Source organism: Phaethon aethereus, assembly GCF_964289735.1.
Source record: "Phaethon aethereus genome assembly, chromosome: 6".
Taxonomy (NCBI): Eukaryota; Metazoa; Chordata; class Aves; order Phaethontiformes; family Phaethontidae; genus Phaethon; species Phaethon aethereus.
The window spans coordinates 19546660-19560733 of record NC_138580.1 but is presented as its reverse complement, the minus strand read 5'-3'; the positions used below and the strand labels follow the sequence as shown (position 1 = coordinate 19560733).

The following is a 14074-nucleotide window of genomic DNA, read 5'->3' as shown; positions in this document are numbered from 1 at the left end:
GAAAAGACAGGTTATAGTTGTAGGCAACTCCCTTCTGAGAGGAACTAAAGGTCCAATATGCCATGCAGATCCTCCTCTTAGGGAAGTCTGCTGCCTCCCTGGGACCCAGGTTAAGGACATCACCAGGAAACTTCCTAGTCTGGTATAGCCCTTGGACTATTACCCATTACTGCTCTTCCATGTGAGTGGCAGTGAAGCCGCAACATGTAGTCCAAGGCCAATCAAAAGAGACTTCAGGGCCTTCGGACAGTTAGTAAGGGAATGTGAAGCACAGATTATTTTTTCCTTTCTCCTTCCAGTTGCAAGCAAGCAACACTGGAAGAAAGAGACAGGCTCAGTCTATTAATACATGGCTCCGTGGCTGGCATCACCACCACAGTTTGGGGTTTTTCAAAAATGGGATGGCCGACACGGCACCAGGCCTGCTGGCATCGGATGGGATTCACCTTTCTCAAAGGAGGAAGTGGGCCCTTGCTTACAAGCTAGTGAGGCTCATTGACAGAGCTTTATACCAGACTTGAAGGGGGAGGGGGATAATATCAGGCTTGCCTGTGACAAACTGCAGGATGACACACCAAGGTTAGAGGGACAAGGTGCTAGCAAGGGCCCTCAGCCTGTTGCTCTGAGACATGCTGGGTACACTGCTAGGGGCTCCTGAGGAAATGGAGCCAACAGGGAAAACAGAAGTAAAATACCTCAAAGGTATTAGGGGTGATCCTCTAAGAAGGTGACACCGCCAGCAGCCCAGCTGAATGCATGCATTCAGCATGGGCAACAAACAGGAGGAGCTGGAAGCCACCATGCTGCTAGAAAACTACAACCTATTGCCATTACTGAAACTTGGTGGGACGAATCCCATGACTGGAGTGCAGCTGTCGATGGCTACAGGCTATTCAGAAGGGACAGGCAAGGTAGGAGGAGTGGAGGCCTTGCCCTCTACGTCAAGAAATGGAGCCAACAGGGAAAACAGAAGTAAAATACCTCAAAGGTATTAGGGGTGATCCTCTAAGAAGGTGACACCGCCAGCAGCCCAGCTGAATGCATGCATTCAGCATGGGCAACAAACAGGAGGAGCTGGAAGCCACCATGCTGCTAGAAAACTACAACCTATTGCCATTACTGAAACTTGGTGGGACGAATCCCATGACTGGAGTGCAGCTGTCGATGGCTACAGGCTATTCAGAAGGGACAGGCAAGGTAGGAGGAGTGGAGGCCTTGCCCTCTACGTCAAGAAATGGATAGAGTGTGAAGAGCCGTCTCTGAAGAAGAGTCACGAGCAGGTTGAAAGCTTATGGGTAACAATCAGGGACCAAGGCAACAAAGGGAACCTTGTGGCTGGTGTCTACTACAGGCCATCTGATCAAAGGGAGCCTACTGACACAGCCATCTGTCCTGGTTTCAGCCAGGGTAGAGTTAATTTTCTTCACAGAAGCTAGTGTGAGGCTATGTTTTGGATCTGGGATGAGAAAATGTTGATAACATGCTGATGTTTTGAGTCGTTGCTAAGTAGTCAAGGACAATCCAGCTTCTCGTGCTGCCCTGCTAGCAAGAAGGCTGGGGGTGCACAGGAAGCTGGGAGGGGACACAGCCAGGACAGCTGATCCAGGCTGACCAAAGGGATATTCCATTACCACATAACGTCATGCTCAGTATATAAAGCTGGGACAAAGAAGGAGGAAGGGGTGGAGGATCATTTGGAGTGATGGCATCTGTATTCCCAAGGAACCATTATGCACAATGAAGCCCTGCTTCCCTGGAGATGGCTGAACACCTGCCTGCCCATGGGGAATGGTGAATGAATTCCTTCGTTTGCTTCGCTTGCGTGCACAGCTTTTGCTTTACTATTAAATTGTCTTTATCTCAAACCATGAATTTCCTCACTTTTAGTCTTCCGATTCTCTCCCACCGTGGGGGAGTGAGCAAGCAGCTGCATGGTGCTTAGTTGCTGGCTGGGGCTAAACCACGACACCATCTCACTCCAGCTACAGGAGGCATCGCACCCGCAGGCTCTTGTCCTGCTGAGGGACTTCAACCACTCCAACATCTGCTGGAAAAGTAGCACGAGGAACTGCAGGCAAAACAGGAGATTCCTGGAATGCATCGACGATAACACCTTAAGCCAGGTAACAGACAGCCCTACCAGAGGGGATGTGATACTGGATCTGTTGGTCACCAATGCAAGTGAGCTAACTGGTGACATCAAGACTGGAGGCAGCCTGGGCTGCAGTGATCATGCACTGGTGGAGTTCACAGTCCTGAGGAATATGGGTCTAGTGAAGAATAAAGTCAGGACTTGGAATTTTAGGAAAGCAAAATTCCAGCTCTTCAGGGAATTGTTCAATAGGACCCCCCGAGAAACTCCCCTTAGGGACAAGGGAGCAGAACAGAGCTGGCAGATGTTTAAGGACAACTTCCATAAAGCACAAGAGCTCTCGATCCCCAGGTACAAGAAATCAGGAAAGGAAGGCAAGAGACTGGCATGGATAAGTCAAGATCTGCTCGTCAAAATAAAGAGCAAGAATGAAATGTACAGGCAGTGCAAGCAGGGACAGGTATCCTGGGAAGAGTATAGGGACACTGCCCGGTTGTGTAGGGATGAGGTCAGGAAGGCTGAGGCACAGCTGCAGCTGAACCTGGCAAGGGATGCAAAGAAGGGCTTCTACAGGTATGTCAGCCAGAAAAGGAAGGTCAAAGAAAGCGTACACCCTTGATGAGCAAGACTGGCAAACTGGTAACAACGGACGAGGAGAAGGCTGAGTCAATGACTTCTTTGCCTCAGTCTTCACTGGCAGTGTCTCTTCCCACACCTCTCAAGTGAATAAACTGCCAGACAGGCACTGGAGGAGCAAAGTCCCTCCCACTGTAAGAGAAGATCAGGTTCAAGACCACTTGAGGAACCTGAACATGCACAAGTCTATGGGACCTGATGAGATACATCCCAGAGTCCTGAAGGAACTGGATGATGTAGTTGCCAAACCACTCTCCATGATATTTGAAAAGTCATGGTAGTCAGGTGAAGTCCCTGGTGACTGAAAAAAGGGAAACATTACACCCATTTTTAAAAAAGGTAGCAAGGAGGACCCTGGGAACTACTGACCTGTCAGCCTCACCTCTGTGCCTGGGTAGATCATGGAACAGATTCTCCTATAAGCTATGCTAAGGCACATGGAGGACAGGGAGGTGATTCGAGACAGCCAGCATGGCTTCACCAAAGGCAAGTCCTGCCTGACCAGCCTAGTGGCCTTCTGTGATGGAGTGACCCATCAGTGGACAAGGGAAGAGCTACCAATGTCGTCTACCTGCACTTCTGTAAGGCCTTTGACACGGTCTCCCACAACATCCTTCTCTCTAAATTGGCGAGATATGGATTTGATGGGTGGACTGTTCAGTGAGTGAGGAATTGTTTGGATGACAACATCCAGAGGGTAATGGTCAGTGGTTCAATGTCCAGATGGAGATCCGTGAGGAGCAGTGTCCCTCAGGGATCCGTATTGGGACCAGTACTCTTTAATATCTTTATCAATGACATAGACAGTGGGATTGAGTGCACTTGCATCTGCACCCTCAGCAAGTTTGCAGATGACACCAAGCTGAGTGGTGTGACTGACACGCCTGAGGGATGGGATGCCATCCAGAGGGACCTGCACAAGCTCAAAGGAATGGGCCCATGTGAACTTCATGAGGTTCAACAAGGCCAAGTGCAGGGTCCTGCACCTGGGTCAGGGCAACCCCCAGTATCAATACAGGCTGGGGGGTGACAGGATTCAGAGCAGCCCTGCCGAGAAGGACTTGTGGGTACTGGTGGATGAAAAGCTGGACATGAGCTGACAATGTGCACTTGTAGCCCAGAAGCCCAACCATACCCTGCGCTGCATCCAAAGAAGCATGGCCAGCAGGTCGAGGCAGGTGATTCTGCCCCTCTGCTCTCGTAAGACCCCAGCTGGAGTACTGTGTCCAGCTCTGGAGCCCTCAGCACAGGAAGGGCATGGACCTGTTGGAGTGGGTGCAGAGGAGAGCTGCAAAAATGATCAGAGGGATGGAACACTTAGCCTACAAGGAAAGGCTGAGAGAGCTAGCGTTGTTCAGCCTGGAGAAGAGAAGGCTCCAGGGAGACCTTATTGCAGCCTTCCAGTACCTAAAGGGGGTTTATAAGAAAGATGGGGCCAGACTTGTTATCAGGGTCTGTTAAGATAGGAAAAGAGGTAATGGTTTTAAACTAAAAAAGGGTAGATTCTGCCTAGATGTAAGGAAGAAATTTTTCACAGGGAGGGTGGTGAAACACTGGCACAGGTTGCCCAGAGAGGTGGTAGGTGCCCCATCCCTGGAAACATTCAAGGTCAGGTCGGATGGGGCTCTGAGCAACCTGCTCTAGTTGAAGATGTCCCTGCTCATTGCAGGGAGGTTGGACTAGATGACCTTTAAAGGTCCCTTCCAACCCAAACTATTCTACTATTCTATGACAAATTGTAGTTACTTAACTGCACTAAGCTATACATAAAGGCAGCAAAATATACAAAATTCAGGCTATCTTCCATTTAAAAGTTCAGTCAATCAAAATGAAAAACCTCACAGGCACATATATCTACACACAAATAATGTGTAAACACTGATGAACAAGTCTTGCAAACCTCAAAATATGGGCCTTACTCACGCAAAACAGCCATGTGACTGACACGAAATAGCACTTTAGAATCCAGTAACAACATCATATCTCACTGTTTGGAGTCTCATTTGCCTGTTGTCAGGTTCAGTGTAAATCTGGAGAGACTTCAGTGAAGTAAAAGGACACATGAAACCAGCATGAGAGGATAAAGTCTTATTACCGGCCAGGTGAATGAACTTTCTTGCATGACTTTTTAATTGTTTACTGATAAAAATGACACTAAAAATGTTAAAAGAATAATAAGCAAGCAAGCAAACAAAAGTCTGTTGACATATGCAAAGGTGTTTTAAATTAAAACTATTAAGTCTTTCAAGCATACACAGATGTTGCTGCGTGGAGCCATGCAGCCTGCCAGCTTGGCAAGGTTTGCAGCCACAGCAAAAGCCTGTATCACTTGACTCAACAGCACTCAGCTATTTTGTATGGGCCAGAAAGCACAGAATTCAAGCAGAGTGTCACACCTTGACAGCACTTTCACACTTACTTCCAGACAGCAGGGAAGCGTAGAGCCTTAAGACCTCTAAAGCTGAGCAATTTCCAGTTTTACCAAGCTTTGCAGCCCAGTAACACAGCAAACACAGCTGTCTTCTGTGCCTGGCCCACCTGCCTAGCTCTGCTCCTACCTTCAAAATATGCCTGTATACTCATATTTTAGATACTTTCCTCTCTCAGTCCCTGTGTAACAGATTCTTCTCCTTCTGATGCCATCCTGCAGGCAGCCATCACTTGAGTGACCCACTCATCACCAGTGTATCTGCTCCCTTCCTGAAGCATTCCATTTCTCCTAACTGTACCAGCTGCCTTCTAATCACTCTCCTGTTATTTACATACACAATTTTCCCCAAACTCCTTGGTTTCTCCAAAATCTCCAATCTCCTGTGTTTCAGCCCTCTGCTCCTCTTTGTATCTAAAAAGTTCTTTTTTTTTTTTTTTTTTTCATTTTGCAGTTGCACTTGAAGTCCATAAGAAGAGGCTGCTCCTAGCTTACTCATAGCACTCATGTTTCCAAGCTAAAAATATGCTAGACCTATTTGTGGCCATAACATCACAAACATGGTGCATTAATTGTCCTGCTAAAACTACTGCCTCCTGAGGCTCTGTAAAATATCTACATTTTTATCTTCTCATACCTCTGTTTTTGTGCATGTTTCTCATCTCTTTACAAGTTTTATAAGATTACAATCTTTGCACTCGGGTATTCCCAATTATTTCTGATGTACCATCATCTTGTTTTATGATTCGAAAAAAGATTAAAAATCATGCTACATATATCCTGAAAACCATGATCCAAGCATAGATTCTTACAGAATCTCATCAGAAACCTCATACTGTCATTACCTTCTGTTCATGTAAATAGCCTTCAGCAACATTGCTTATCTGATTATACTGCTGCAGTCTGTCCTTGATATTACCTGTTTTGAATATACAGACCAATTCTAAACAGATTTTAAATAAGTGATAAGAGACGAACATATTCTTAAAAGTTTCATTAAGATAGCTGACTGGACGGAGCCAGGCTCATAACCAGAGCTCATAACTTACTAGGGATGCATAGACAAGAAAAGTCTAAATCATGAAAACAGCTTTAATCAGAGTTTATGCTGTCAATCAGACATCAAAGCTTACACACAACATAAAAATCCACAGGAAACTATTGCTACTGCTCAAATAATCATACTTGCCATCGTGATCATCTCCATCTGAGTTTCAAACAATTTGAATAGTATAATTCTATGGATTGCATCCAATTTCCTACTGTTACTAAAACTTACATGTTTAAACACGTTATCATACATTGTTACTTAATAAGCCAACAGGCTAGTACATAAACGTAAATCATGCGCAGCTGAGAGAATTTTACATTTCAAATAAACTTCTATTTTGATTTTAGTAAGCGTTACATGAGTTTACTCATCAAGGGAAAATCATGTTTATCACCTTTTATCTTTTCAGAATTATTCCTCTGTTATGTCAGATAATCCTTATTTACCGTATCAAATGAGAAATAGCAGCAGAAAACATAAAACGAACAAATCTCTAATCTTACGCATAGTTGTTCAACCATTCAAGTGGGTTTTAAAAATCGTAATACCATTTTAACAACACTGAATTCTTGTACAAGGTTCAAGGATAAAAATGGCTTTGAAGTAAAAATTCAGGCATGGATTCCAAGTTTGCCAATTTTATATTCTTTCTAGTTTCTCAGAGAAAAAGACAAATTTAAATATATTTACTTCTGCAGTTTAACCCCTTAAATTGATATGGTTAATAAATAAAAGCCTTTCATAAGTTCCCAGAAAACACCACCAACCCCATTTGTATATTGAGTTCATGTGTCACATGTCTCCCTTGTGCTTAGGATATATTTAGAGCTATCTTAGTTGCGTCTGATCACATAGAAGAGCAGCTTCATTCATATCATTTTCGTTTACTGGTAAACACTAGCGCAGATATATCAATAATACGGTTTAGTTCCTCTGATAGCATACTTGCTGGAACAAAACATGCCAACCAGAGTTTCAGCAAGGTATGTTACTACAGAAAAAATATTACACAGATGTGTGTACATACACACACATGCATGTTACATCTTCTAAAGTCATCTCCATCGATTATTCAGCGGTCAATAGAAGAGCGTGCACACTTCATTATAGACTCAGTTACAACATTTTGGTGCATAATATGAAGTGGGTGAGTTGAACATGATCTATTTTATAGTCTGTTATGTCTGCAGCAGAGAGCTGGAGTATGTATTCACTTACAGCCCACTAAAGAGTCATAAATTTCCACATGAGCTTTTGCCTGCCTACGCTGATTAGAAAATGAACCAAAGTAAACAAGCATGTCAGAAACAAAGCAGAAGTAACAAACCGAAGTTTTTTGTGACTTGATTTCTTTGCAAGGAAGTTTTGATTGAGGGGAGATATATTTTCACTTCATATTCGTAATTTTCCCCTAGTACATCCATTTTCTAGTCACGATTAACAATTTACTTTCTAAACTATGGACAGAGGTTTACTTTCATGAATGTGCTGTTTCGTTAAAATTCAAGCCTAAGCACCTTCCTGTTGGTTCCAAAGTGCCTGTCTACTTTCCTCCTTACTACGTATTCCTTTCTGTTCCAGAAATGTAGTGATATTCTGCTGAAATTTTCATTTTATATTAGCACATAAATGACTCCCAACAGTTTGGGTAAAACCTGCTACAAATCAGGCACTACTTTCCAGCCATGATCACAAGAAGCTATTAGGACAGATTGGAACATGAATTGCTTTCCTAATAACTACAATTTGCAACTATACTATTGTGTGTATAAAATAAGCCCAACTGTTATGCCTCAGTGTTTCTCCACAAAAACACTGGAAGCATTTTTTTCAGGATAGAAACTACACGTCACGCATTCTCTACACAATTGTACGGCCAGACCACACACAAAAGATTATATTAATAAGATTGACTATTGATTTTAAAAGGTCTGTGTTTTTTCTAGCTTGAAATCAATTAATGGGGAAAAAATAATTTTATCAGTATATCAACATAACTAAGTTATTCCATTCTGCTCACTAACTAATTGCATGGATGAGACAGCCTAAATCTTGAAATGGAATAGCAGTGCACTTTCTTGCTCCTATTAATTAATCTGCAGGAATGCTTTTGCTCATGAGACATTACGGAAACTGGAGAATGGCAAACCTTGGAGTCACCTAACTGCTGAGCAAAAGAAAAAAAAAGTCTAGAAAAGGACTTACTTTTCCAAATGAAATTGGAATAGAGGAGATTTACCTAAAGAACACCAAGCTTCAGTCAAATCTTATCCATGTCTCCCTTTGATATGTTGCTATTTCCATCAACTAAGAACAAAATGTCTCAGCTTTACGCAGTTGGCTCAAAATACTTTTAAGAAATTCTAAGGCTGAACTGTGCGTGCAATTTCAATCAAACTGAAAACATGAAGATACAGATTTACTGCATCAGAGCCAACTCAACCGTCAAGTCCATGCAGAGCTTGGTGAAATGAATACAGAACCACTTAGTGCCACTTTCATTAAACACAGTTAATGACTGACTATTCCTCTGTATCACTTGCATTTAAATTCATCTACCTGGAACTATGTCCAAAGCCAGACAAAAAGACTTGCAAATACTTCCAGTGGCATTTTCCACACACATGGAAAACATGTAGTAAGGCTGTAACAGCAACAAATCCAGGGTACATCCTCTCCATACCACGCTTTTATTCAAACCGATATTTCTGAAATCCTCACTCAACCACCAGTATTGAAAATGATCCATTTTATTAGCGTGTAAGTATATGATCTTGCATATTAAACACCATCCCATTTCTATTACTCTAAAGTCACCTTGGTCTTTATGTATGATATCCTTATCTATTTCTAGAGTAACAATACCTCCTGATTTTTTATAATCAGCAAGTTTCATTACTATAATCCTATTTTTGTCATTCAATAATAAAGCCATTTACTAAGACTAATTCTTCAGAAGTTAGTTGTCACTACCTTCCACACTAATAGTTTAATCTTTCAGTATGACCTGCTGCACCTCTTCAATTAGTTTCTTGCCCACTAATATTTTTTTACACTAAAACAGAGCTTAAGTAATAAATTCCCACTGCTGTATCATATCAAATGCTTGATTAAATAAAAATCCACTGTTTTCTTTGTCAGAAAAACAAAAATCAATTATCTGATTAAATAGCATTATTAAGATAGTCTGACATGATACACCGTCATATTGCATTTCATCCAATGTTCCACTTAGCTCCAAGTTTATAATTGTTTTTTCCTTCAAATATCGTTCTAAGACTTGCATAGCTCTGAAATCTGACTATCAGGCCTCTACTCATTCTGACCATTTTTATCCTTTCCTAAATAGTGTTGCTGTGATTGCTATAGTAAAACAACCCACCTGTTGCCCAGAGAGGTAGTAGACGCCCCATCATTGGAAACATTGAAGGTCAGGTTGGACGGGGCTCTGAGCGACCTGATCTAGTTGAAGATGTCCCTGCTCACTGCAGGGAGGTCAGACTAGATGGCCTTAAAAGGTCCCTTTCAACCCGAAGATTCTATGATTCTATAGATTCACGGAAAGATGAGATTTACCATATCCATGAAACACATGTTCTTTCAGCTTTCTAGGAAAGCTGGAAATTATTGCACCTTCTTATTTGCACAGATAAAGCGCGTCAACTCTTGCCTTCATTTTGAATTTGGTCATTTTACTTACTGCCATGTCCTCCTTTTCTAACAGCCAGTCAGCACATGTCAAATGCTGTCTGAAACTTTGGATCCAAACTGAAAAAGAACATTTATCTTGACCAGTTCTTTCTGCATGGCAGCTCCACTGTTTCTTTGTTTTCATCTTCTCTCCAAAGCTAAAGAAATTTTTACTATTAGCTATTATACTTCACTCTTGTATTTTCTAAGCTCAAAAATATAGTTTTCTTGGCTGTTTTTTCCTGTTCTTTTTCAACAATCTCAGCTAGCTTCTGTTAAACATTTTTGATTTGTTAGTTCCCAAATGGCAACTGGAAAGTCTGTACATACAGACAGATGGATCTAAACAGAAATTTCTTTATTTCACCTATTCCTTTCAAAGTCAATCTTGATTATGTATTTATGTTTTTTAAAATTGTTATAATTTTTCAGAAACACAATTCTTCAATGATTTGCAAAGGGATTTTTTTTTTTAGTTGAACTAAAGAAGCTGTTATATCCCTGCTTACAAAATATCATACGCCACAGTGATTTTTATTTTTGATCACAACAGAAGCCAATACCCTTCCTAGAAGACGTCCTATATATTCCTAATCAGTATGAGAACACTGCAGATGATTAACTTGATTAGATTTTCTCTCTCTGAATATTAATAAATTATTTAAGAACACCGCTACACTCATTTTGCAGCACAATCCCCATATGAGAATTTTCTACATGTAAAGATCTATATTTAGCATCTGTCCATGCCTCCTATGGACACATAAAGGAAGGCAAAGCCATAGAAAATTCTGTGGCCCTCTGGGAAAGTAGGAATTTGCAGTAAAATTAAAGGGAAAGCTAACAGCCATATTCATGCCAAACAGCCCACAATCGTATTTCCCCACAAAATCCTTTCAGATATTCCACGATTTTTATCCTACTGACAGCAAAGACGTGGTCCACAGACTTCTGGGCATCACTGAGGAACACTGTCAACAAATACTGAGAGGGAAAGAGAGAATTAAGGTTCTAAGAAGAAAAATGAAGCAAGGCTAGCTGGGAAAGGTGAAGTCTTAATGAAACTAAGCAAGCCACCTCCCACTTAGATGCGTAAGGAAACAAACATGCCAAAACAAAGTTCTGTTCCAGTATTATTATTTTCAGCAGAAATGCAATTTAAACAGTCTTTTCGCACTAATTGTGTGGAAACAAAATAATCCAATATTGAATATTCAAAGTCTCAAAATCAACTGTTCATTGCTAGTTAGCATATGTAAAAGTATTATTGCTCCAAAAGTAATCTCATTCCTTGCTTTAATCTTTTTTCAAGGGTAATTTTATCAGTTTCTTGAAGATTCAAACAGAGTATGAAGTTTGAAAGTTTCTTAAAATGATGAACTAAAATATGAATAAAACAGTAATTTTTAATTCATATGTGGTATGTTTACTTTGATTTTTTCCCTTGAAATTTGTTCTGACCTATATTTCATAAATCCAGATGAAAACATTTAGCTCTGGGAAATGACAAATGCTATAGTAATACTAGCAGTCCAAGGATTAAAATGATGGTTTTATTTAAGCTTTACATCCAAAACCTGTTCCTGAGCTTGCCACAGCTTTGAAATCATTCCTCAATACACCAGCAACCAATAGCTACAGGTAAGTTTTTAAAAACTCATGAAAACACTCACCTTGCTGTCTCCCTCCACTCCGCATCTTCTCCTTCGCGCCAACAAATTTCATCAAGCTCAGTAAAGAGATCATGAGGAATGTGTTCCTCGTCATCATCTTCTGTTCCAAGAATAAACTGCACCCTTTGTGATGGGGTATCTGGGGAAAAATAAAAATACCAGGTCCAGAACACCAATTTTTTTTCCCTGAGTAAGGAGGTACCTAAAATTTCATGAGATTATCCAGACTTTCATCCATATCACTTACTGCCACACAGAAAACATAATTATAGTTATGCTGTAAGAACATTTATACACAAACACCTTCAGACTGAGACCTCTTTTAGTTGTCTAGTCTGCTAATTAAACAAACTCATCTAAAGATAGAAGGTGATGTACAGAAATAGTGACTATTGGAAGCTGGAACTGCATCTCACAGAAAAAAGGCAGCACAGACAGCAGCATAGATAGAGCTGATAAGAGTCTTTTACTCCAGTGTTAGAAAAAGTACTTTGCCACGTCGTAAATCTAAATTTACAGATCTAGCACAGCTCACAAAGCTGGTGTACTAAATGTACATTTTTTGTTTTACCTAGCAGGAGACAGAAAGACTCTCTAATGTCAATATACAACTGGGAACTTCGAAAAGAATACGGGAACTTCAAAAAGAATACATCACTATATACACTTACCATCCCCTGCCCCTTGGTAAACTGTTTCTACATGGTTAGGCTGTTCCACATGAACAAGCTGTTTATCTGTTCCAACTTCCCCATTTTATTCTTCCTGTCTCTGTCTTTCCATTACATTCCTATTACTAATTATTTTTCTTCATAACCTTTCAGTGCAGACCACTAAATATATTTTGGAGATATACTATTCTTTTTTCGTATCACTCAGAAGATTTTTCAGAACTCACAGAGCACCAATGTATGTGTATATTCAGTGTTCATAGCTCAAATGTTCTACATCTTTTTAAAAAACAAATCCTATTTGCTTATTTAAATGCAAATCTCAAATGAACAAATTCTGGATGAAACCCAGTCTCTCCAGAAATACGTTGTTGTTTTTTCTAATAATGTATTTTAGACTTCTGAGAGGAGCCAAAGGTCGTCTTGTGAGAGCTGATAGGGGCCAGTCAACCAAAAAACTGATTATCCAGCAGAACAGCTCAGCAATTCCTTGAACATTGTCTAAATGAAGTTCCATTTTACAACCATATTTGTAAGACAAGCTACAGCGTTTTCCATCCTCAAGCTCTCTGAATTTTGGAAAAAACTGAAATGACAGCACTCATTGAATGCTAAGGAGCAAATACAACACTGGTGAAAAATAATTAAATGGGCCACTGATACAGGAGATTAAATTTATCAGTAAAGATACCTTTTTTGGTAGTAGTAATAGTAAACTTGCTATAGCAATGAAAGACAAACAATTTACTTCAGGTCTATTTGCTTAAACAGAGTGCAAAGATATAGTACAGTCAAGCCTACTTAATCTCTCCCAAAGTAAGGAAATGAAACCCAGGAAGAAGCATGGGAGAAGAGGGAGAGAGATGGGCTCAGGTACTACTAAGCTCTAAAGAATGGAACTGCAGGGGGACAAATAAGCGAACAGAAATTACTTTTGGTGGATCATTAAAGAACAGCAACAACCTCCTCCATTTTACCCTTTATTTCTTTGCCCTCTCACTCTTCAGTCCTCTTTTTTAAGACCATTTCAACCTCTGTTCTAGACCCCCTTCCAGCCTCTCTCTACCTATTTTTTTTTAATGCTTTCTGTTCCACATATCCACATGTTGGTACATTCTAGAGAAGGATAAAGTAAATACAAACATCAAGATTTAATCTGAGACTACAAAACACACTCTGGTCAAGAAGTGTGCAACTTGTTAAGTCTATTTCCCAGAAGAACAAAATTCAGCGATATAGGAATTTGCAAAGGACAAGTGCACATGACTAGAACATGGAGAACAAGCTACTTTGGTAGAGAGCTGGACTGCAGTGAGAATCTGAGAATAAGCACTGCCAAGAACACCCTGTACTCTTGATAAAATCATCACTAGAACTGATTTACAGCAACAGCTACTGTTAAGCAATAAATGAGTAGTGTTGTACAGCAGAGCTGCAGTTTTATGACAGTTATGGTACTCATGCAAAGGCACGCTATCCGCGTGGGAAGGAAAGCAGAGGATCAGAAACCCCTTGAAGTCGGGCGAATAGTAACAAGGAAACACCTTAGTGCTGTCACTTGCTTTTACCGGGTCTTCTGTGTAACATACAGCTACTTGACTGACAACACTGAAGAAGCTATACAAATGACACAATATGCACTAAGTTCTCTTCTTCCTTGTTAACACGCCAGTAAAACTAGCTGCTAGATTCTGGCTATTTGTTTTTGCTGCTGTAATTTGTATTGGTGTCTGAAGCCTACAAGCCACAGTTTGATTTTCAGACATCACGCTGGAAACGGGGGGGGTGGGGGGGGGGGGGAGAAGTTTTTATTTGCTTTATAGTACAATAATT

At 40.8% G+C, this 14074-nt stretch overlaps 1 protein-coding gene across 3 annotated transcripts in view; it reads right to left on the bottom strand.

Moving 5' to 3' along the window:
* The window catches only part of SLC4A10 (solute carrier family 4 member 10), a gene marked incomplete at its 5' end in the record, with an annotated part of 165923 nt that overhangs the window by 67193 nt on the left and 84656 nt on the right, over window positions 1–14074 (bottom strand). For all 3 annotated transcript variants that reach the window (XM_082001332.1, XM_082001333.1, XM_082001331.1), the window contains one exon: window positions 11571–11709. In XM_082001332.1, coding sequence (XP_081857458.1) covers window positions 11571–11709 — 139 coding nt within the window. The remainder of the gene's footprint in view (window positions 1–11570; window positions 11710–14074) is intronic.